The sequence below is a fragment of the Aphis gossypii genome, chromosome 3 (assembly GCF_020184175.1).
Source record: "Aphis gossypii isolate Hap1 chromosome 3, ASM2018417v2, whole genome shotgun sequence".
NCBI lineage: Eukaryota > Metazoa > Arthropoda > Insecta > Hemiptera > Aphididae > Aphis > Aphis gossypii.
Genome location: NC_065532.1, coordinates 5,019,921 through 5,047,321, shown reverse-complemented (window position 1 = coordinate 5,047,321; position 27,401 = coordinate 5,019,921). Strand labels below are relative to the sequence as shown.

Below are 27,401 nucleotides of genomic sequence, written 5' to 3'. Positions count from 1 at the left end.
GTTGATTTTTGTTTTCTTTAATAAGAATAATTTATTAATTTAAAAACATTGATATATGATGATGTGGTTTGGGAAATAAGCAAAATATAATTAAGACATTTCAGTATATAATCTGTATTTGTGTATAGTACCTCATTAATGTTGTAGAAGATTGACGGTCGATCTGTATTAAGGGTTAACATGCGGAAAATAAATATTATTTTCAGCTTACCTGGAGACCCAGGATAGCATGAAATACAGAACATATGATAAAACATTAAATTAAGACTCAAAACAAATATTTTCTGGCATAAGAGGAACATCAATTTATTCAAAATTTTAATAATTAATCTGATCTATCAAGCAATAAAGTTAAAACTTTATTCTACCTGCCTATATTTTTCTTAGTTCATTAAAATAACAATATTCTATTCAATATTTCAGGCTAAAATAGGTTTTATACTTCATAAGTACCAACATTCAATAGATACATTTAATATTATTTTATAGTAATAATAAAAATACATTATTGCAGACCATATAAAAATAGGAAGACCCTTAAACGTTTATATTAAACAAGTATTTTTTCTTGTGAGTTTAATGATAGAAAAGAAATTGAATGTTTGACGTGATATTTTAATAATAAATATACTATAAAAGATTATTATTCTCATAATTTATGAATGATATCCAAAATTCCAAATATATTTCCTTTGTCATTATAATTTCCCACTTATATAAAATTTTAATATTTTATAATAATTTAGGAAAACAATGTTTTAACAACATTAAAATAATTTGGGTACAATTAAAATTAATAAAACTATAGCCATAGCTCATCTAGAGAAAATATAAATTGCTTTTTAATTATTAATCTTATTATTTATGTATAATTAAAAATAACAGAAATAGTTGTACCTTTTAAGCATTTAGGGAGAAATATGTATATTAGCTAACAAAACACTAAAAAATAAAATAATTTCCCATTTAATTAAGAAGTAATGCCCATGATATTTCTTTCTTACAAATTTATAATATTTTGAAAAATGTATGTATTTATTTTAAGTTGAGACTATTATATAAGTTCTCTTATCAGTTATTGTTAATATTTTAATTTAAAGCAAGTTGTAACATTTCAGATTCTGAGTAATGAATGTATTGATTTTATTAACTTTTTTTTGTGTATATACTTTATAGTAATTAAAAAAATTCTTTGATTTTCAACATCAATATCTTTGATTGTAGGAAAGATAATCTAGTTATAACTTTTGGGTGATAAAAATTAAGAATTCTCAGTACTTTTAAAAATAATTTGAAAAAAAAAAATAAGAATTTTATGCAAAACTAGTTTTTAATGAAATTTATATAACTAAATATTATAATTATAATAAATGCAATGTTTTTAGCAAACAATGAATTCAATATATTATATTACTAATAATAGTAAAATAAATTACTATACATAATTAATAGCAATATAATTAGTAATTTAAGCTAACAGCAGACAGACTCTTCACTCAGAATAAATCGTTTCTCGTATCATGGATTGATTAATTTATTATTGATGTATAATATATTAAATGCATACATCAAATTGTAAAATATATACTACAATGGCTTATTTAATTATGAGATACACTTACAAGACCTATAGTAGAGTGGTTACCTATTTTAATAGGTACTTTATTTTTAAATTTTAATTCTTTAATTCCTTAAACATTATTTTTAAAATTAAACCCCCCAAAAAAAAAAAAAACAATCTGTGAGAACACATATAATATTTCTTAACTAAGATTTGACCATAGATTATTTTACTGTTATATTTAAATTTTAAAATTAAACAAAATGGATTCTTTTGAAAGAACATATGCCAGTTGTAATTTTTTAATCAGATTAAGCCTAACTATTTCATATTTAAATATTCAACTATATTACAATATAATATATGTTTTTCTGTGTCAAATATAAACTTTACGCAAATTTTAAATGGTCAGAATTTTATAACTCGTGTATGGTATGTAATTAATTTATGTTTTAATGGGAAAATAATTATTTTTATAAAAATATTATGTATAACTAAAATTGGTTGAATATAATATAATACTATTGCCATAATAATTGTATTATATTAGGTATTGTTTATGATATACCAAACTTACATATCGGTGTTAATAAGACTTTCACAGCCATCCAATTTGTCATCATCACTGCAAAATTCTGATCTTCCAATAAGGTCTTTACAGGTTTGCTGTAGTTCTTTCAGCTGTTTTTCATTATTCTCTATTCTCTATAAAATCATAAATATTATTTTATTATTGGAAATAACTTAAAGCATGAGTATATTTAATTTTATATTACAGCTAATATTGATGATAGTGCTTCACTGCCTGGAGTCATAATAGTCATCAAATTGTTAGCTAGTTGTTTTAGGTTAACTAATCGTTTTTCATGTTCATTAAGCTCATGTTCTGAACCTGAATCTGACATGCCACTATCAGAAGCGGATCCAAAACATCCAGATTTTTGGTTTCCACCAACAACACCATCACCACCAAAACCTTTGAATTTCATCTCAAGCTCCATTAGCTGTTTGTCACACTCAGCCCATGTGATCAATGCATTCTGATATCTTAATATCTCAGTTTCTAATCTGTAACCATGAACACAAATTTAAATACAATTGTTTATAAGAAAAAACATTATAGTATCAGTTAATCAAGTATTTGTATGATAAATTCTTTTAATTATGTTTTACTCCAGTATAATATTATTTTGCTTTAATTTAAGTTATTGCATATCAGAAAATATGAGAATTCATAAACTATTATCAAATACACCAACAACTAAGTATTGCCCACTGGACTTACAAAATATATACAGAATCTATGAAAAACATCCTGATCTACCAGAAATGTCGATTTGTTGTGCAAGTCGTATAAGTAACAGGTTTATGTTGACTGAGAAAGTTTGCATAAAAAAATTTAATCCACAATTTATTAAAGTAAATGCATTTAAAATAGTTTTCATCAATTAAATAATATAGGTATGTTACATATACTTAAACTAATGAGTAAACACTCTTTTAAATTAATTAAATATTGTTTACACTTTTGTCCAATAAATATTATATACAATTTTAAAAATCATAACACAAATGTGAAAAAAATAAATAAATCTCAATAAATAATTTCAAGGTTCAAAGTTGCAACAAAGTAATCAAATATAGAGTGCAAGCCTTATACACACCTCAGTTTGAAAATGATATCAATGGAGTATTATTAATTGAAGTAGGTAATTAATTTAGATCTTAAACATTATAAATACAAATATACTAATGGTTTGATGAAAACTGTATGAAGATAAATGGAATTCCTAATACATTCTTTAATGAAACAACAAATTATTATAACACATTTTTTATTGAAAATAATAACGATCTTTGGGACAAAAAACAATGCACAATTTTTGGCACGAGTATAAAATCATCAAACAGAATGGCAATAAATTACTATGAAAAATGGACAACAATGTCAAACAATACCATTACTATTAAAAGAAAATGTAAAGAATTAGCTAGGTATATAATAAATGTATAAAAAAAATATTAAACAGATTACATTTAAAAAATATTATTGACGTTAACAGTGAAAATAAATGGTTGTGTCCAATAAGACAAGATGTGCAATTTTGTGAAGAAGATATAGGTTGTCCAATGATATGTGACAATCAATTAATTGGAATTGCCAGTCAAAGATATAATTGGAGGACTTGGGCAATGAAAATAGACTGTGGAAATTTAGATGTAGAATTCAGATATTTGTTTTTAAATTGGAAATATGTGAATTGGATAAAACAAATCATTGGGACAAATCCTTAAAATTTACAATATTGAGGGTTTTTTGTTTTTAGTTTAACAAACAGTAAAAAAACTTTTTAATATCACTAATTCCAAATATTTTAAAAAGAGACTTTAGATGTCTAATACTATAAAGGTAAGCTTACTTCTGTCGAGTGTTAGCATAAATAGAATATAGATCTGCGACTTCTTTGCTCATATGATTCAAAACATTATTAGAATCGTTCAACTCATTGAAGTGTCTGTTTAATTCCTCGGTGATGTTCACTATGTTGCGACTATTCCAATAAGTATCCAAACTTGATAATTCAGTCTAAAAGTATTAAGTGTAAATTTATAACATATCTATCAAACCTATACTTTGATTGTTATAAAATCAAAGTAGATATATTATTTTTTAACATACCTTAGCAGTGTGGATTAGGGCTTGGAGTTCGTTTTTGTTTTGTACGTTACCATCCAATCGATCATTTCGCAAAAACGACATCAAACGACTTTTTATCGCAGCTATGTCGACCTTTAGCAATTGGATTTTCTCCTGTTTTGAAATATCTAGTTCCAAACGTTCACATTTTTTGACCATACCTAAAAACAGATACGGATAATACAATTAATATTAAGTTAACTATAAATTAGTAATTTACAGTAAAGAAAATAATAAATATGAGAAAAATAAAATAATATTATACATTATACAAGGCACAAAGTTCTATTTAACTTTGAAATAATTTTTTTAAATTAAAAAAAAAAAAAATGAAAAAGTGCACGTGAGTTAGATTGGATTTTTACCTTTATAATCTGAAGTACTAACAATAATACATTTTTATTAAAATTATTTTTAATAACCTACATTTTAAAATTGTCATTATTGGGTGGCTTCTTATATCAAGTATTCATGTAATTTTATTATTTTAGCTAATACTCTTATTGAACTTATTAAGGACAGATTTACACATTGTGTATACATTAGTAAAAGAAAACAAAATAACTTAAATATTTTAAATTTAAATGCTTATAAAAATATATATGTATTTGTTTAATAAGTACTCAACACACATCGAAAAGTATGTTTCTAACGTTTATGAAATCATTAATCAATTATACCTATATACTAGGTGGTATAAATATTAAATGTTATTAAAATATTTAATTTATAAATCAACTAAATATTTTTTATTTATAGAAATTACTTAGAATACAACCATAATATCGAATTGTATTTTAATTCTTAAAGGAAAAAAATCAGTATGTAAAATGTTGTATTGACACCTAACGTGGCAAACGCGCATTTATAGATAAATAACATTTTTTTGTCTTGCACACACGTTTTTTTACCTTCGTTGTCAGTTACGCAAGCTATAGTATTATTTAGTTCGATGATGCATCGTCTCAACGTTTCTGTCTCTTTAGATCGGTAATTTCTAACCCTGTCTTTCATGACATCAAACCTCTGGTTGATATCGATTTCAGGAAAATCGTCGTCGACGACAGCAGACGACTCATCGAGGCAAGCCGCTGCGGTTCGATAAAAATTTGTCTTTTTCGGGGTCGACCGGTGAAGTCGTTCTAGGTCATTCTTAATCTGTTGGAAACTCTCGTCTAGGCTACAGTCAAAAACACTGGAAGAATCTGTCTCGTCCACGCTTGTGTCGAATTCTAACCGTTGCGACTCTAAGTCGAACAACGGTGTTTCGAAATCGGACATGCCGCCGTCGTTGTCCGGTTTGCGGTCCATGTGGACTTATTATATTATTATACTTGATGATTCGCACGCGGTTATTTTGTTTTTACGACCCCGCCAGCACCGCAGAGTAGTTGTTTATAAATAGAATGGAATATACCACAAATATCTTTTCTGGCGGTTCTAGGCCAACGTATTCTAGGTTATTTTGTCATCATTCGCACGAAGTAATAAGTAAATTGACATTTTTCTGTAAGATACATTATTATTATAAAATATTAATCATATATGTGTTATGCAAACACGCGCACTTTTATAACACAGTACGGTCCATTCTGTGTTTTTTGTAGTTTTTATTATTTTAACAATATTGACTCATAGCAATTTGTAATTTTTTAAATCATTATTAACATTCTCCTTTACAAATCAGGACAACAACAGGCGACAACTATTTTGAGTATTAGTACACATCCAATAAAAAAAATATAATGTAAATTTACAAAAGGTTCGAAATGTATAAAATGGATATTGTAATGTTGTATTGTTGTACAATGACAAATAAACATTCAAATAATATACAATACTTAAGATCTTATGGTCATATTGTAATAGAACTTACTAGTTACCTACCTATATATTATTTAGTCCGAATATTTGAAAATAAAGAGATTTCACTATAGAGATAACTATTACTTAATCGATAGTTATTAAAACGTAATGTTAGTAACAAGTGTAATAAACTTATAAGTTATAGGCCTTATAACCACAACGTATATCAACAATTTATTTTACAAGATTTCTATGTATGATGTATCTTGATATATTATGTACACATTGAAAAATATGTGTTCTATTTATAGAAAATGGAAAACTAAAAATGTTAAATTGAATTTTAATTTGTTTTATATCACTATCATGTCAGTATATAATTTTGGCATCTTTACGCTAGGAACTATTGTATGTGTTATTGTTTATTAGTAAAAGTGCTGAAGTTAAATAGATATTTTGCAAAAATAATTTAAAAATTAAGTAGGTATATATTTTAAAATTCGAGAAAATAATTAGGTTTGTTATTTGTTTTTAGTATACACGCATTTCATAAATTTATAATACATAACTATATAGGAGTATTATAGGACAATAACATATCATATTATGAACAATTTAAACAATGGAATTAATTGTAGTCTTGATAAAATCACATACTTATATCTGTTTATACAAAAAAAAAACAACAATCATTTCAACCAAAATATAATCTCAAGACGATTTAGAAATTAAATACTGGTCACTTTTCTAAATAAAAAATGAACGTTTTTATGAATAGTTTTTAACAAAATACTTCGATGGTTTTTTTTAATAAATATAATAACGATTAGAATGTTCTATACATTTATAATAACTACAGAATAATATGACCGATAACAAAAACAGATGTGATTTTAATAGTATAAAAGTACTCATTGGTAATAACTAATAAATATAAAAACGGATCTATATGTATACGCTCTATAAGGATTAAGTGAAAAACATTTTTAGAAAAATCCATTTGTTACCTATTAATATAATATCCACTTAGTGATTGAAATGTATAGAACTAAGCTCTAAGGGCTTTATTAACTAAGAGACTTATCAAAAAAACACATTTCCTGCGAGGCTATGATTGTGTTTTCATACACGATGAGGGCCCTTGAAATGTTTAAATTTTATATACATAGTGAGGGGGGGTCTCGAATAGATGATTTATTGTTATATAATATGTATAAAAAGCACAGGAAGTGGCCATATAATAATCTTGTCGGCCAGATATAAATAATAACATTGAATTTTTTTACAAGACTTGACGTAAAGGCCAAAGTGTAACTACCGAAAGAACAAATTAAAGGAAAAACGGGATGTGAAGTAAGTTATAAAGCTCATAGGGTAAACTGCATATTGAAGTTTTTAATAAAAAATGTGATAGCAAAAATTAACAAAGGTAGTAGGTGCAGTTTACTATGGGAAAAATATAATACTTTGCGTTATTATTAATGGATAATCGATTATATTGAGTTCAATTTAATTATTTCATTTAACTAAAGGATGTCGTATTTAAAAATGATTTAACTGGAGCTAGATTATGAAAGGGCGTTAATTATAAAATGTATTGTTATTGAAGTTAGACTAATGTCCAATATTAATTTATTGTGTATTGTGTATGTTATTCAATATAATTGATACACGTAATAGTGAAGGTCGGAAGTGTACACAGAGTATAAAATAAGAATGTTGTTAAATTATTAAATGTATCACATTATGTATATCTGATATATTATCTTTCAATCGAGTATGAGTATTTGAATAAATAATGGGTTAAACTTTGAATATTTTATGAGTTTTGACGACGCACGGGATTATCTATATTATGTTACCATGATTTAATGAAAATTGAATCATTTTATTTATCACATTGACACCTACATCATTGATTGAACATTGAAGACACTCTTTTGGCAGAAATATTCGCTTGACCGCCTATGTCTAAGAATTTCAGTCAAATATAATTTTTTAACGCACAAGTCAAAGAATTAGAGGAGGGTTTTATACGTGGAACTTAACTAAAAACATTTTGGATTCATATTTTATCTAAATACATTATAGATGATTACCTATATTATAACTATTGATCATACTAGGCGATTACAAAATTATCTTTATAATGCCCGATAAATACATACAATAACGACAACAGATAAGTATTGATTTCAATAACAATTAATTACGTTAATAATACCCAATAATATTCGAACACATTGAATAGGAAGTTTTACCAACAATACTCTCAAAAATGTGTAGGTATACAGGAAAGTCGAAATTAAATGACAGGCAATATGACATACGAACTATGCAAATTGTAAATCACGCTATAGAAACAAAAATTATTTAAGCAACCAATAAATAATAATAGTTACATCGTATGAAAAAAAAATATATCGTATCCGATACTATACAATGACGGAGTTAAGAAAAAATATTTTTTTAATTAACTTTGATTTCAATGTTTCAATTTTTAAAAAATATAATCAACTCAAGTACTGTTAAAAACGAATATTCATAATATATAGGTAAGTACTTAATTGGACGATCAATTAAAAATCATAAATCAATGAGTGTTGTTATAATAAAACTATGCAATATTATAATATAGGAGATTATCACGGGTCGAACGGTACAAACTGGTCGTGTGTGATTACGCGTCAGAGGCCTGTTGATTCCAGCGGCTCCAGGTGGTAGGTAAATCCCACGTTTCTATGGTACTGACGAGACAGCACGTGGTGCGTACCGAATGCTAAAAATGAGCGTTGTTCGCAGAGTATAACATTTGCGCGTGACGAGATTTCAGAACGCCATTATCATTTCTATTATTATTCTGTCATCGCAAAGTTGTTGACACACATAATAAAACTTATTATGGTATTATATAGAGTACATTGTAAATATTATTATGTACGTTGTTAAGGAAAAATAAAATTAAAAACACAAAACGTATCAAAATGGACCGCACCGATTAACATGCGGTTTTTTCGTGTTTGCAAAGGTTTATTTTTGTGTATATGCTGACCGCCGGCATAAATATATATTGTATTGTCGCGTGCGTACGTTTACGAATGATAATAATTAATAAGCGTAATAAAAAACCACGTCTCGGAGATGATGACTGTGCCAAGCCCCGACGAAGCCACACAAGTGCATAACACATTATTTGAAAAATTATTATTATTACCACTATAACACTAACCCTTCGCGTGTGAAAAAAAAACGTCCCCGTCGACTCTTTAACGACGCGTCGACAGAACGGTGGCGATGTTTAAGAGGAGGGAGAGAATATTTAATGAAACGGTTACCGAATGCGTAAACAAAATTCAGACGTATGAGAGGTCGTAGTCCACGGGATAACGTGTTGCAATGTGTCCCGAACACGGTTAATAAATTAAAACATGTTTATACGGTACATTGGAATATTATTCTTACGGTGTAAAAGTTGTGGACAATGACGGTGAAACACAGAGAGGGAAAAATCCCCGGAATGCATAGCGATGTGAGTCGATTATTAATTTGTTTACATGAGTATCAAAAATATCGAGCCAACGAAAAACGATAGTTTTTAATATTTAGAATTCAAAAAATCAGCAAGCATTCAAATGCCTTATTGGTATGATCTCGTCGCCGACGCCCGCCACTTTGATTTTAATCGAACTTTTGATACGGATCTTTTATGACAAAATTATTGGAATTTGGAACACGCAGTTATGTGAATTTCGTTTGTTATCTCCCGATTGACTCCAGCGACACGAGTGTGTACTGTAGTTCTCATAATAGCCAGTAGGTAATAATAATAATAATAATAATGGCCGTCGTCGATGTAATATTTTAATAACATGGTAATCGCATTCTATCGGAATTGACAAAGCAAAACGATAGGAAAAACTCGCGACGTAATGCCGGGTTTCCACTACACAGTGTCGTATCGTGTTCTGTTTGTTGAGTATCATGTCGTAGGTAACACATTACCCACAAGTCAAACATAATATTATAATATGATTTATACTTAACACAACGCGAAACGGTATAGTGGAAACCCGGATTAAAGCTTATAAATCTGATGCCGACGGTCGTTGTTGGTTAGGACGCTAAAGTGATAACATTTACAAACTTGAATGCAACGCGACTGCTGCGTAACGCGAGAATACGATTAGATGTACATAATGAAAAACGGAAAAAACGATATTTAATCACAAGCACCAAAAAAAATAAAATATTAAGAGCGTTAATAATTGCAATATACGCAAGTCGCACGTTGAACAAACTGCAAAACGACCGGCAACGCGAACACGAACGGTTCGGCAGCTGCTGATTGACTGAATCTGTTATCTGAATTACGGAGTGTGGCCCGACGACAAGGCGGCGGCTGCGGCGGCGAGTGGCGACGGCGAACGAAACGCGACGGCAGCCCATAAAGCACGCGCGCGTTCCGACGAAAACCGCGGTTCGGCAAAGTCTACCAACTTCAACCGTGGTCGAAACGTACACGCACGAGGGTCCACGAGAACAATAAATTAATTCATCTCGGCGGCGATTCCGTCGATTACGTTGTTATCAAACGGAAGCACATAAGAGGGGTAGAGCGAGCGGGACATGCGTTTTATTAGCGCGCACCACCGTCAGTGGTCCCCAAAATGGTTAAACGGGTTTCTGGTTTAGTGATTATAATTTAGAACACATTTGCAATTTATTATGGTTGACAACTGACAAGTGATCCAGCAAAATGGTACATAATTCTATTGCTAAAAATATTAAAGCGTCTGTAGAAGCACTTTTCCAATACCTTTTATTCGATTCTATATAAAAAAATCGAATAATAGATTCGTATATTATTTATTACACAAAACAATAACACTGCGAACGTTTTTGAATTAAAGTTTGTGGTAGAAGATAGAAGACGCGATTCTATTCGGTTCGATTTAATTATATCAACAAGGCAATGGGTATTTTTGTGTAATTACATTTTATATTCAATGCGATTTAAATGGCGGCGACGATGAATTTAAACTTTTTTCATAGGCCCTCATTTAGTATACCTACCGAAATATATTATTCAGAATCCAGAGATGTCATAGCCACGTGAATTTATAGTTATTCATGGGGCTATTTTAAGATTTAAAGTTAGACATACTCTATATCATCTACCCTTTTCTCATTTGTAACTACTACGGTGACTCGTTCATATACTTCATTTGGAAACAATTAACCAGATTCTGCGCCCCTTTTAAATTTTTTTTATCTACGTATTTAATTACCTATACCTAATAATAAAATGACATTTACAGAAACGCAAATCTCATTATTTTACTACTATAGTTATATTTATTTGTATTTGTACCTGCAGACTGCAGTATAGATCAGATAAGTTAAAAAATATAAATATAAAAATACATATAGGTATCTAGTGGTATTTTTTTTATGTCAAAAATGCAAATATTTCATTAAAGGCTATTGTGATTTATAGATTTAAAGGGAACTGGGAAGACTATCAAAATTTAAAATAGTAAACTTTTAACTACAACTTAACTTACTTTATTCAATTATTATACATTTATATGATCATTATGATCTATTTAGGTTATATATATTACAATAATCTAGGGAAATAATAAAATATATAGAGATCAGACACTTATAATTTTGAATAATAAAGTGTTAAACGAGTTACAACATGCAGTTAATAATTACTTAAAAAAAATATTTATATAGATAATTTAGTTTATTGGATGTAAAATGAAATCATATTAATGATAATATATAGAATATTGACATATATAGGTAATATTGTGCTGATATACTTTATTATACTAAGATATAAATTCTGATAAAACTTAACAATCGAATGTTTAGTAAATAGCAACACGATACCATGATTTAAATGAATATACAGAGTGATATATTCATGATGCATTTATATTCGATCAAATATGTATGTCATAAATGTATATAAAATAAAAATATAGTAGGTACTTTAAATGTATTTATACATTTTTATATGTATCGTGTAAAGTACGAGTATAATAGATATCCACTATGTACCTATAATATGTAGGTAATAGGTATATTATAAAAACATTACATTGTAAATCATATTATTATTATTGAGAAATATATATTCCACGACAATTATGAAACATGAAGATTTATTTACAAATTATTTATATGATTATACTTTATTAATTTAACATCCTAAATTTTGTATACAGTTAAAATTTATAGGGTGGGTTACCTTGTTTTATCGTTTTCCTCTATTAACCTCATGAAAATCAGGAAAATGTGGTATAGGTACTTGGACCGGGTACTTATTATTTTGTAAAAATGTTCATACCTAAATACCTGATTTTTAATTTATAAAATATAATTAAGTTGCATAAGTTATTATACATACGAGGTAGGTCGGTAGGTAGGTAGGTAATTGCTAATTAACATGAAATTAAATATCATTTAGGTTTGACATCATTTTTTATATCAGGGCAAAGCCAACAATTATTCTTGTGCAGTGACGGTTAAATAACATAAAAGATAAGTTTTAAATTTCAAGTACTAGAGTGTACCTATTATATAAAATGTATTTTGTCATTGGTAAGATTATATAGCTAGTGTAAATTACATGAACATTTAAGATCCAGCAGCTCTAAAGCCGCAATGTTTATGTCAAAAGTAGTAAGTATTGTATAACGATGAACCAACATTATTCAATAAAAATATAATATATTATAATTTGTATTTTTAAAAATTGTTTATTAATGTCTTAAACAATTTCTGTATTAACGACCAATGAGTAATGAGAGCATTAAAAAAAAAAACGTTTATTTTATATATATAATACATTATGTTGAAACTTAATTGGACCAACATAATTATTAGTGCAACCATGCGTTGAGACTTTTTTTTTTATTTAAAAAAACGTATAAACCTGAGATATAATTATATTTTTAGCACTCATATACAGAGCCAACGTTCCGAGGTAACAGTTATAATTGTTTACAATAAAACATTTTTTTCTGTTCTATTGTAATGTACAACTATATATGTCCATATAAATCACGCTCTAATGGCCACGGTGAGGTGTAATGTTGGGTTGACAACTCGAATACTCGATACTAAGTATAATACTTCCATAACGGGCTTAACATACATCAAAAAGTATGTATTGTATACAAATCATAGATCGATAAAAATCGTTTTCGGTGAAATTTATCATAGAATTGCAGACTGCAGTATTGTATGAATAGAGTTTAGTAGTTTGTCCCTGCATAGTGCATAGTAAAATAATCATATTTTATAACTATACATAAACATATACCTACTATACATATTTCCACTATTATAAAATCTATTAAAATGTATTTCAAAAGGTGCAAAAAAAAATGTATTCAAAAATAGAAACTCAAAATACATGAATAAACGTTTTGAAATTTATATAAATATATAATAGTTGTTTTTAAATAAATTTTGATTAATTGATCTTTTCTAATCTTAACAATAGACAATTGGTTCAGAGCAGTATTGACGTATTGATACACAATAATAAGGTGTACAAAGGTTAGGAATATGGAAATCGACAAAATTGTCAGAACATGGTAAAAAAATAAAAAAAACCGAAAAGGACAATTATATACCTATTATAAACAAAAAAAAAAAAAAATGGAAAAATAAAAGTTTAAACGAGTACATAATTGGAAATTATGTCATAGCTCTGTTAATAATTACAAAGAAAACTATATTACAATAGAACATTTAAACATATTATGATACAACATTCATGTATATATTTTTTTAAATAAGATGAGATAAATTTGAAAACGAATAAAATAAAATAATATAATAGTTTTTTAAAAATAAAAATTATGAATTATAGTATTTAATTTCTATCAAACTATAAAAACAAGAAATAATCTTTACCACGCTCAGGGGCTGACTAGCCCAGTGATTTATTGTGCTATAGAGGACGAACAGCGATCCTGTCTTTGACTGGGTTTTGGGCCAGTGCCTTGTAAGTGGTTCAATTATATCGATACATAAATATAGACCACTGTTATACCTTGGATAATGGGCTAGATCCTTCCCAGCCCACCCCTGCCTACGCTTATTTATACATGCGTAAAACTATATATGGCATAGTATAGGTACCTAACACCTTAATATTATAGGTATATGTATAATGTATATATTATATATATACGCTGTATACTGTATACAGTTCTAAAACTGATCATAGTCACCTCATTGGTGGGATAGTGTATTTTACATTAGCGTTAGAATTCAAAACTATTACGTAGGTTTAAAGGTGGGCGGTAGCTCGAGGCCGAAATTAAGATACAGAAAAACGAGATTGACAGTTGGCATATTATCTATATTTTTTTTTTCGAAAGTTGAGAATTGTTCGTTTTTCTCGGTCATTCACTTACTGCTGCTATAGCCGGTGATGTGGGGGTGACGAACGGTGGCGAAAAAGACAGAATATAATATCGGTTGTTTTTAACTCAGGAGTTTAGGACACGCTATCATAATATATATTCCTAACCATATACGACAGTGGGTTTGGATTGACAAAAATTGATAGGCACATAATGATTATTATTTACCTTTGATCATGGTTTGCGTGGCTGCGTGCGCCACTTCCACGCGGATTGCCATCTATGGAGTGCCGTTGGTTAGGACCACAGGTGAACGAGAAATATTGCAAAATAATAATAATAACGAAGAATATCAGATTTCAACAGTTAAGTTTCGCACAAATTGCAGACGATAACTATACACGGACATACGGTAGCGTTCGGCCGTCGTACCACACTGCGCTGGCGCTGCGGACGAACTGGTTCATGATGGCATACATTATTATACTTATTAGCGCGAAACGGTAGCGACAACAATGAGCCAGCGGTAACAACGAATGGAGAACGGACGTAGAAGTATCTACGAAAAGCGATCGATGTATTATTATTGTGAAGGTGTACTACGACGACGCACCTCTAAAATTATTACCAATTTAATATTATTGTAAGCTATTATTGAGTGTCATACAAGATTATAATATAATATTGTGTAAGCGGCGAACGCGCAATCACCGAACAGGTGATGGCGATACTACCAGGACCGCGCGAAACGCGTGCGCCGCGAGAGGTTCTTGTGCGAACACACACGCGAGTATAAATCATATTATATGCAGGCGCGACGCTACACGGAACAGGTGGGGCGCAGCCGTCGCTCGCCCGCGACCCGACGAATAATACCATAATATTATGGTTTAGGAATAGGTATAACATGTGTACACTGTACATATTATATTCATATATAACTTGGCGGCTGGCACTTGAGTAATATATTTATTATATACACATTATAGTCGCGATAATACGATATTGAATACTGCACAGCGTAACTACAGGCGATAACTTCAAACACGCCCAACCGACTCTCCATTTTAATATGCAAAAATAACGCATTCGCCCTAGTTATGATTTTTGGAATTTTGATATGCAAATGTACTCGATGACCCCGTTTTCAATCGAGAAAACCTTTTTATTTTGCCCTTTTTTCTGCGACAAATTTTCAAGCGTCGAAATCGTAGTCATACCAGTGGCGTGACTACAGGATGGCAAGGCAAAAGTTCAAAACATCATATTTTATATAAGAGTACGGGCAGTGCTGGGCTTTTATATTATTATTAATTGAAGTAAATGGAGACAATGAAAAATTTCATAAATTAAATAAGCAAACAATAAGTACAAACTATTGTTTTTTTAAAAAAATTAAAATTTTTAGAATTTTGATAGCATAAATAGATGGGAACCAACACTTATTTGGTACTGCCTGTCTGCCCCGAAGACTCCATTTTATAGTGACACCTCTGATATATTAGTAGTTTTCTTGCTATTCTAATTCTTTATGTAATACGTATATTTATAAATATGATTATCGTTATAACAATGTATATATCAACCGAAGAAAACTGTAGTCAAGTTAACGAATTGATAATAAATAATTTTAGGTCCAGAAACTATACTTTGATAAAAATATATAGTCTTAAATATTAATTAACTTCTTATGTGTTGATATAATCATATGTATTATTTAAATTTAAATATTTTCGTTAGTAAATAGTAAAAAAAAAACTCGGGATTTATTTATTCAAATTTCGATTTCAATACATTGATATTTTAAAAACAATTGTCAAATTAACAATTTACAACCCATAGGAATTTAAAAAAAATATATTTTGAAATGCAGAACCATGGACCAATATTAATATATAAAAGTACAAGTATTCATAGGTATAACATAACCACGACGAAAACTCTAGACGCCATCTGATCGATTTCTTCATTCGGTCGTGAGGGGAAGAATCGAGATATTATGTTTACAGGGGTCACCATGGTGACACGACGAGTTCTGTTCGTAGGTTTTTCGTAGTCGTTCATCGTCTACAAAAACTGCTTAGAAAGTTTTGTTGTAAATTTAAGTACATCATAAAATTCTGCACAACTAACGAAAATAGACCACAACAAAGTCGTTTTATTATCATTAAGATTCGCGGTGTATATATAATTTTTAACCTTGAATTACACATTTACGGATATACGTTACAATTATAAAAAATCTAGCACATCAATAGTTAGATAAGACTATAGATTAGGCTGATAAACTAATAAATGATTTATTGTATTCGTCGTGGCGATACAATACAATATTTCGTTACTCTCGAGTTACTGTCAATATCACAAAGCTCCCATCGTATGTAGGCTTGGTCTTCAATTTAGTCCATATAAACCCGTTAGAACTGGGTTTCTTTCGAATAATATGCCGCGGGGTGGTATTTGAACATTTCACTTTATTTTTGTGTGAATATAGTATACTATTAAAAGGATGTAATGTAGGTTCTTTTATAATTATAACTATTATTAATATTATTACTGTTATTTTAAAATCGTTTTTAATTATCAAAGTACTTTAAGCACCTAATTATCGAGTGAATGACTGATACAAACATTTATAATTCAAGGTCATTAAAATATTTATGTTCATTACGTAAAGACAAAAATAAAAAATAAATATCTGAAGACATTAGTAATGAGTTATTGACCAAGGTCACATTTTTTAAATTATTTATTTAAAACGTGTCAAATTGTTCAATATGACATTATAAAATATACTTTATTATTAACACTCTAGTTTAATCATGAAAAATATTTATAACATTTTTAAAAAAATAGATTGATATTAGTGTGTTTTAATTAAATAGATTTGTATGTGTAGATCTTTTAAGCTGTAAACTTTAAATTAACTAAAGTTAAAAATATTTTTAATTACCTACGTGCACCTTCTTCATCTCAGAAATAACTATTTAATCAATTGTTAAATACAATTGGAATGTAATTTTACCTATGAATTTATAATAATACAATAAAATTAATTACTTACTTTCGATTTCGGCTATGTCACTGGCTGAAACAAACGTTTGACTATCTTTGATTCCTTCTAAACAAAAACGGAGACAATATTCATTTTCTCTGCATCGTTGTTTTAACTGACCCTGTAAATAAATAAAAATTATTAATGCCAATAAAATAAATTTATAGTAGTTGTCTACTTACAATTTCTTTAATCGTAATGTTTGAATTCGGATACGCGACGAGTTTAGAAAGTACCTGGTCCAAGTAGTTCAATTGTAATCGACTTTTAACGATGAGGTTACGAACAGAATCTGACGAATCTTGTTCAAAAGTTTCATCATCGAGCTAAAATAATATAATAAAAAAAAAAATTAAAATCTCTATAAAATATAACACTCGATAGTACTCACAAAACTTGGTCTACCAATGCTGGAAGCGCAGTCAGATTGACTATCAAAGCATTTTCTGTAATCATCACCAAAGTCCAATAATCGTCTGACGGATTCTGGATCTGGGGGGTCCTCACTATACGGCTCACTCAAATACTTTTCTTGATAGCTGTCCCATGCCTGTTCAGAAAATGAACTAAAATCTGTGGTCGTACCTGACGGAAGTTGAGCAGTCAACGGAAAACGTTTTTCTCTTGGAGTGACAGCACCGAATTCGCCAAGACGGAACACTGGCATTTTCATAGGACGCTTGCGCACGGCAGGACGTTTCGACTCTTTTGTAACCTCTTCTTCGGTTTCTGAATCCACTCGTTGTGAATCAATTTGAGTAATGCCACACAAAGAGCCAGAAAATGAACCAGAATTAATCATTTCATTGTAGGCAACAGAATTAACTACAGACGACAGACTGTCAGCTGATCCACTTTTACTTTTTCTTTCCTGGGTTTACAAAATTAAATAATATAATGCGATTGGTCTAGTATTTTTATATATTTATCAATTATCAGCCATTTCTTACCATGGTACTCTTTCTTCTGTGTTTTAGTTTACGTCGTCTCAGTGAATTAGTGTTGTAAGATCCACAACAGTCTTGCGTTTGAGTCGCAGTAGATTCTTCGATGGTAGACGAGTCCCTGCCGTTTACAGACACTTGTTCATGAGAAATATGGTTGAGAGCCGATTCGGAAACAGACAACTGACAGGACTCAGTCAGAAGTCTAGCCTTGGGACTACTTTGAGGAAGACCAGACATGCTGACCGGTCTTAACGTATTTCCAACATTTGTTTTTGATCTCAACACAACCTGTAAATTTAAATCGATATATTAACAATAATAGTAATTATACAACGATGTTATGGTAATTTAGCTAATTACTTTTGGGGAACTGCATTCATTTATATTTCCTGGATTTGAACAAAAATCTAGTTCCTGAGTTTGCACTACGGTTATATCACATGACCGCGAAGAATGAGAATGATTATCTAAGATGAAATGCTGATCGTCGTCTTCTGTAGTGTATTCACCACTGGCATCACAACTATCACCGATAAATTCTTCATTCTAAAAAAAAATACATTGACATGAAATCTCTAATTATATAATATATTTCATAGGTAGAAAAGAACTATTGGTATATTACTTCAGGATCAGCAGTTTCTTGTCGGAAAATTCTCCTTTTTATGCCACTACCAGACATCCAAAGTTTTTCAGAGTGTTTGTCCTTGGTAACCGACCAATTAACGTTTTCAACCAAAGCTTTAATTTGTTCTATGTTCGCTCGTTCTGCAAATGACACGGGAACTTCTGGTTTCTTAATTTCTTTTGTTGTATTAGAACTGTATGTCCATTCTTCTTCTTCCGACGATTCCGACGTTTTAACTTCAGTTTCCACAATAGCTTTTTTTTGGGATTCTTGTTCCGAATCCGTATCTAAATGTCTGTAGTAGAAAGTTGCCAAGTTTGGGCCCTTTCTATCCGACCTGTAAATAATAAAATGTAAAAAACTCAAAACAATCAACTCTGTGTAATTTGATTTACCTGTGAAAATTGGCCGTATCGTCGAATGACATTCGTTCAGATTGAAGGACTGGTGATGGTGAAGTCTCTGTTTCCATTTCAATATTACCTTGTTTATCCTAAATATTTAAACGCTTTAAATAATGTATTTCTCAAAAAGAAAAAAATGTACAGTGGTAACTTACGTCTGAAGAATTTGACAACTTATGATCGACTAACCGTGGACATTTGTGAACCGGTTCTTCATCGCAATCAGAAGAACTATTACTGTCCTATAATAAAAATAAATGTACATTTAAAAAAATATATACCTATATATGTATATTGTATACAATGTATAAAGTAACAGAGAACGACGTAAATCCTATATTACGTACGTTCGTACATGTATGTAACGTTACATTAACTCCGTTTGGATGGATTACTTTGAAACTTTAGCAGTCATTCTGGATAATTAATTTGACATACCTTTCGACATTTTTTCACGTCCAGACTTTCGATGAAGCAAATCCACTCTAACGATCTTATGTACAACAGCTGCCAGCGATGTTCAAAATTCTTCGATTTTTTGGTTAGCAGTGGCACCGTTTGCACCAACTCTAGATGTACCTGAGTAGTGGGTTGATGATGTTCGTCAGCTAGCCACTTGCAGTATTTCAACACCAACCGGATGCACTTGCCTTTTGTTTCAATGTCACTGTGGATACACTAAAAACAAAACAAAATAATAATTATATAATCAGTGGACGAATTTATAGCTATATATACATTATACATTTATTGATTGAATATGTATACCACTTAAATCAGATAACATATTAATTTTAATGACAGATAAATGAATATAACCTACCAAACTTAACCAAACACCGAGCAGGAGAATATTCTTAACATGATTTTATTGTTAATATTTTTAATTTTTATATTATGCCACACGCTTCATTAAAATCAATATATTGTTATTGTTTAACCACGTACTCTATCGTCTTTAATTGTATAGTTCTAGATACTTACCTACCTTAACCTAACCTAACTTAACATACTCTATAATAACTGTATAGGAAATTCCTTGAAAATATTATCATAAACATTTATATACCCTTGTAACTTGATATTCTACGAGTATTAGTTAAATTAATATTTTGACAAATATTATGCAGTTAGTTATTATTAAGTAATATTTAACATTTTTGTTTTGTTTTATTATTCAATGTCACACTGTGGTCTACCAATTTAAATAATATTTTTCTTCGCGTGGAGTCACTATAAGTCGTCATTTTTCCATTATAAACTTTATTTATAAATATACATTTCGATCATCATTGTCCATTGTTTTAGGCCCACTCGAAATGAAACAAGTTTTAATGATGTATCATATATGTCTGGATTTGAATTAATATCATGATGTAGTATATTATACTTTATATGAAATTATGAATATATTAAAACAAACAATATTATTCTGACGTGAAAAAAGTCGTGATGAGTGTTGTGGAACTCACATAGTGTAACTATTGAATAAATAAAAATAAAAATATGGTTTAGGATATCCGTTCAATTATAAAATAAATATTATTCTTTTTAAATAACACACAGTGTTGATTATATTATAATATGATAGATTTATTGTTTCGATTACGTTAAAATATTATACATATTATTTAATTATATTTTAGTTTTGAATCGTGACAAACATTTTAAGCACCACTGGATCAGCGTGTCATAAATATGATATAAAACGTGGCGGAATATACTATATACAAAAAGAGATGGCCCAGATATATTTAAATCCAGCGTGCCTTTCACGCCACACGTAGACACTGCATCATTGGCGTTGCCGACGACATCATCATGTGGCCCAACTACGGGGAAAGGATATTTCGTTAAACGCAATAAATGTGTTAGGTATATACTTATATATATATCGTACGTGCGTGCGTACGTGTTTTTTAAAAACACAAAACTCGACAAAACGTCTGACGGACGCCAACAAAAAGGAAATGACAACAAAAAATAAACTCCGACAATTTTCTCGGGTGGTCATGGTCCGTACGACGAGTTCTACGACCGCCATTGCAACAGTGTTGTTATTATATATATATTTATTATTAATGGCCGTCGGAGTGTAACCATATAGTAATTTAATGTATTAATGTAATATGCAGTTATATTGTACGACAGTATTGAAGAGATAGCAATTATTCAATGTTACAAAAAAGAATTACGGTAGCCATCCGTTAACGTGTTGAAAGTGTTTTATTGTTTTATAAGACTTATGGTTTTCCGGTGCGATGTTCATATTTTTTAGACAGTTATGAGTTACCAAACTTATAGTTTAAACGATTTATCTTGATATATTGTTAACTGATAAGTTATAGGTTAAGATTGTTTTTGGCAAACAGTATACCTATGCAATATGCAACAATTTTTATAATTTTATGAAATAATAATATTTATAAGTAACAATGGTCTTAAATAAAAAAAGAAAATAATTAAAATCAAATTTAAAATTTATAGTAATGTATTTATTATATATTTATTATGTGTACTGTCATAATAGCTCAAGTCCTATATAAATGATGAAAAAATAGTATAAAACTAAAATTGTATGAGTATATTTTATTGTTACTGTATAAGAGTATAAGGTCTATGACTGTACTAATTCCACTTTAATTAACAAATTTTTATGTTTCTAATATTATTAATTTATTATCCATCTAGTCAGTGTTATTTACAATTGTATTTTTTTTCTCAAAATAATAAAAATGTTATTCAAAGTCTGACGGTCGTCTACTATTCGAGTGTTGGTGCATGTGTATTAAATTATCTACTACGCGCTACATGCACACTTCCAGTTAAAGGTCTCTCATTGTTAGTATTTGAAAATTGCAATGACTCAATAAAAACCTCTGATACCTATTTACGGTCAATTTATGTAAATGATAAATGCCTAAGTAAATTCACACAAATCGTCGTGCGTATAGGTAATCTCCAAGTGCGATCGAAAACAAAACGTTTAAGCTAATACGTTTCAAGCGGTGTCCAGTACACGTACTTATACGATAATATATTTCGAACGGCACCACGTGTGAACACGAGTATCGAATAAGTACTGCCGCCAGGTGATTTATTCGAAGTCCTTATAAGGTGAAAATTGATTTCGTTGTCGTATTATTTTCATCGTGATCGAACCGCGTAGATATGTAAATACAATCGAAAATTTAGCCATATAGCATAACATAATAGGTATAACTACAATAATCGAAGACTCGGTGGAAGGTGACTATAACATACATTTATTAATATTTGTTTATTTATTTATGAGTGATGTATGTGGATGTGTTACACGAACCCGAGTACTCGTGAAGAAATAGAAAGCGTTGGTACACCTCCTTCTAGACCTAACTATAATAATTATACGTGCAGGTTCATCAAACGAGTTTTTTTGTATTTTGCTGCCGAAACGCCGAAATAAACACGCGATCTATAGAATATAAATATTATATTATGCATTAGGCGCAAAAATGATCATATAATTTTCGTGTTCAATTTAAAATAAAGTTATACCTATGTATAATAATATTCACTTTCGTGCCCGGCAGTTGTAAAATATTATAATACAGGGGTGCAGGACCTAAAATATAGTAGGCATGACCCTCCCCTTTCCAATTGTACACAATTAACGCGCCCGCCGTTTTCATTTCCTGTTACATATCCAATAGGCCCGTTGCGTATTAATCGATATCAATTTTCAAAACACGTGTAGTCGTGCCGGTGGACCTAAACGAAGTTTGTGACTTATATGTATATTACACAGGGTGTTCTGATTATAATTGTGTTCTGAATGTTTGTGTTTTAAGCAAATAAATATTGTTATATTTTTATTAATGGTTTAATTAGAAAATTGTTATGATAATAATCTTTTTTTAGAATTTCATAATGATAAATAGAATGATTTTATAGAATTTTTGATGATTATATATTATGAATATCAACAACATTTTAATACATAGTTTTGTATAACCTGCAGCTATAAACAAATTGTGTATAATATATGAAATAAATATGTGACCGTAACTTTTAATGGTATACTTTACTATTTTTTCTATGCTTCGCTCATTGAAATTAACATATAATGTTTATTAGTTTAATGAAACACCCCGTATACAAGTAGTCGGTCATAGAAGTTTGGTTGCTGCGGTAACACTTCGATGACAGTTCTGAAAAACTAGAGCGAACTGTATGCTCGAGACACGTGTAATATTTTAAATGTTTTTTTAAAAATATAATTATTTCTGTTTTTAGTTTGTTACTAAAACCGACCATATAATTTATAAATACATGCGTCGCCATCGTAATTATATTATTGTATGTTTCTATTGGAAATAATATACATCAACAACCATTCGGAAACGTAAAATTTTTAACACATTAAAAACATAACGCATGTAAATGGTTTTCGACACGCGACCATTATGGTATTCTTATTTTTAACATAAGTAATAAGCGAATTTTACAGCAGACCACATCTATCACGATGAAAATATTTGACAGAGACAAATTATTTTAGCCTTTGCATATTTTTCTACTGGTGTATAGTATTTATTGTTTAATATGTAATGCTAGTACCTATACAATTTTTAGGATGATTTATACCTACGACATTTTTGCGTGCGTCTCACATGACAAAATATTGTGATCAATATTTTTCGAACTTTAGTACGATTTATAAGCGATCGTACATACGACGGTAGACGAAACATTAGCACAACGAGTAATATTATATTATTATTTATCGCCAACCATTTCCCGTTCAAATACTATTATTTTTACTGTACTAAGTAGTATGGGCCATTTATGGGTCAAGTGAATGCATTGTATTGGAGTATGAAATGTTTATTATAATGATAAATCCATTACATTTTTACAACTACGGCATTAGTATCTGTAGGTACCGCTGATTTTTAAAATTTGTTAGTGTTGTACGCCTATCTAATTGATTGACTGCTTATTGCTCATATGATTCGACTTTTGTTACACAAGGGCGAACAAATTGGGTTACTTCAACTTCCCATAAAAATCACTAAAACTCACAAATTTATTTTTATCTATTTTTTTATTATGTTATAAAATATGAGTTCTAAACCAAAATTGTTATCTCATAAATTCAACTATTTGTTTCCAATAAGTTCAATCACCGAGGACAATTATTGAGGAATAATGCTCTTACTCATAATTTTCCTTCGTACCTACCAGTTTGTCGTCGATACTTTTACCCACAACGAATAGTTTCAACTTTAAACATTTTAATTTCTTAAAACGAAATATCAGTTTTAAAGTAAATTTAATAACAGTTTATTATTATGAATACAACAAAGTTAAAAGCAATTAGGGCGTACCGGTTTATAAACATTGTAATATAACTTTAAAACATAGAATCATTATAGGCGTGTCTAGGATTCGTTCGCAGGTATGGCCGAGAAAAGTTTCTTAAAAATGGAATATACATAATAAACATTTTTATTTTTGATCCTTTATTTTGTTGATATTTATATTTCAGTAGAATTATAATTATTTTTTAAAACTTTTTTTAAAAATTAAATACACTTATAACTCCAAACGACGTTTTGATGGTGGTATAACCGTTGCGGAAAGAGGACCGCTAATTTTACAGGTCTGGCCATGTAAATGTAAAGTTTACACTTACACTTACACGTAACAATATACATAATAATAATATTATCTTAAATTATTTATGGTATTATAACTACTACCACATTGGTTTCCGACTATGAATATGAGATTATTACTTTATGTTATAGTCTTAGACATCTAATAATATCGGTAATTTCTCTACATAATTCGAAAAAACTAGAAGAAATGAAGTATCTATTAAATAAATTAATATATTAAAGAAATCAAACGTGTTGCGTTATAAAAACTATTATAATAAACTCATGACTATTATTTTCGTATGTATTTAAACAATTGTTATCGCACTGATCATGCATTCGTAAAACAGTCGAACGTCATGAGGATTCACATATTATAAAAATTAGAGATGAGACGATTATTGTTTAGTGTGCGATAGTCGCCAGCAGTATAATATACATCTTAATCCTCAATTGTTTGTCTCCTACATTAAATGAATACGGCGTGTAAGTGTAATACGCCTAAAAATAACAATTATATATATATACCTGCCTATATAATATGTAAAGTACCCACGTGGTAGACCATTTGAGCATTTGGGGCAGGTGGTTCGCAGCAGGCGGTATTTATAAAGGTTATACATATAAAACGCGTCTATAATATAATATAATATTATAAGCGCAGCGGCAGATCTTTTTAACGCGTATTTATAGCAGGCGAGGCACTCCCAACCCTAACGTTTCATGTAAACTGTATTAAAACAGGTATCTATAAATTATAAATTATTTAGAAAATATGTTTAAAAGTAATCTACGTCCTCTTGAATTAATTATTATATCATATATTTAAATATTTTATGTATTTTCAATCCCGACGTTTCCTATTTTTAACATTCTTCAATACCTCACTCAATGTCCCTTTCGTTCTTTCCCTAAGATAATATCATTTTTTGTGCACTCTATAGAGACGACTTTCAACCAAAATTCTTGAAATCCATTTAGAGATATTTAGTGGAATAAGTATTTATAATATACATAAATAATTACTCTTGTCGGCGCCAGCGATCTGTTGTGTAAATATGGACACACGCACACGACCCTGGACCAGTAACGTTGACGCATTTTTCATTATGATGTTGACCGAAGAGGTCAAGTGCAGGTGACGGCGATCGACCTCGCAGTAATATAATATGTTATAATAATATGTATTATAGATATATTATTATGGTGATTAATATCAATATGTAAACGAAAGTATAGAGAAAATATAAAAACACACAAAAATTACATTATAAGAACTAACTGCATTGTATATTATCATTATTATCTCGTCCAGAGCCTCATAAACAGGTAGATTGTATTTGGTAAGTGTATACAGACATGTAAGGTTTGGTTAATATTGTATATACAAGCCCTCGGGTACAATATAATATACAAACACGGATCACACACTGTTTTATATGTCTATAAACGCATGTTATAAACATATAAATGTACGCATAAACCTATATATAGGGTTAAGCTCTAAAATAATGATTTACAATATGAAGTTATTATATTCGCTATAGTAAAATCCAGTTTCACTGCCGATCACTACCGAGACCAATATGATCTGAAAAACTTCATACGCGTTTTCACTTCACACTTTATCGGTTTGTATATTGTATATATATACAACATAGAATAAGCATATTTTTTTTAAATCCATAAAAATGTGTTAAAATATTTAAGTATTTAACTTATACATTGCATAGGATAAAATATGTGAACAGTATCTACTGAGTCTATATCGATTTTATCTTAATGGGTTTTTTAAGTATAGAATTCTAATTTCTCTTATTTTTTTTTCTCTAAGCCATTGGTTTATTTATTTAGTTGGTATATATTTTTTTCATATAACTGCAGGCATGTCGTATATATACAGTTATCATTCGTTCGTTTAACGAATTAAATAACATGTATAAGTATCAATGTGTATACATCGCAGTGAGAAGAGAACATTCAACGATAATATTATATTATGTACATTTTCTTTAACTTTAATATTTTATATTACTGTGCTCCAATACTTTAAATCATTGCTTGTAATATATATTATTATCAAATCGGATAAAACATAGGTAATTTAACTGCGAGTTCTACTCTTAAATGTTAAATAACTGCAGGTATATACGTTAATGAATTTAAATTTCCGGCGGGAAAATATAATAGTGTCTTAATTTTGCTGATTATGAAAAAAACGAATTACACTTATTCTATAGTCTATTTGTAGATATATAATATAATAC

The 27,401-nt window shown here is 29.4% G+C and overlaps 1 protein-coding gene and 1 long non-coding RNA gene across 3 annotated transcripts in view; one reads left to right on the top strand and one right to left on the bottom strand.

The window, feature by feature from the left end:
• The window catches only part of LOC114120056 (uncharacterized), a 110,024-nt gene that overhangs the window by 11,265 nt on the left and 71,358 nt on the right, over positions 1-27,401 (bottom strand). Inside the window, exons 9-22 of one of the 2 annotated variants that reach the window (XR_007604969.1) lie at positions 19,931-20,170; positions 19,648-19,734; positions 19,484-19,581; positions 19,086-19,425; positions 18,821-19,006; positions 18,464-18,748; positions 17,905-18,384; positions 17,696-17,839; positions 17,523-17,634; positions 4,242-4,420; positions 3,982-4,148; positions 2,338-2,629; positions 2,139-2,266; positions 132-211 (exon numbers count right to left, since the gene is read on the bottom strand). Coding sequence is in view for 1 of the 2 variants with exons in the window: in XM_050203513.1 (XP_050059470.1) it covers positions 2,139-2,266; positions 2,338-2,629; positions 3,982-4,148; positions 4,242-4,420; positions 17,523-17,634; positions 17,696-17,839; positions 17,905-18,384; positions 18,464-18,748; positions 18,821-19,006; positions 19,086-19,425; positions 19,484-19,581; positions 19,648-19,734; positions 19,931-20,170 (2,738 nt within the window). In the remaining variant the exon portion in view is untranslated. The remainder of the gene's footprint in view (positions 1-131; positions 212-2,138; positions 2,267-2,337; positions 2,630-3,981; positions 4,149-4,241; positions 4,421-17,522; positions 17,635-17,695; positions 17,840-17,904; positions 18,385-18,463; positions 18,749-18,820; positions 19,007-19,085; positions 19,426-19,483; positions 19,582-19,647; positions 19,735-19,930; positions 20,171-27,401) is intronic. The other variant, XM_050203513.1, reaches the window with a different exon arrangement.
• Positions 2,959-3,432, top strand: LOC126550929 (uncharacterized). The gene is made up of 3 exons (XR_007604970.1): positions 2,959-2,980; positions 3,174-3,270; positions 3,339-3,432. It is a non-coding gene; the product is annotated as an uncharacterized LOC126550929 (long non-coding RNA).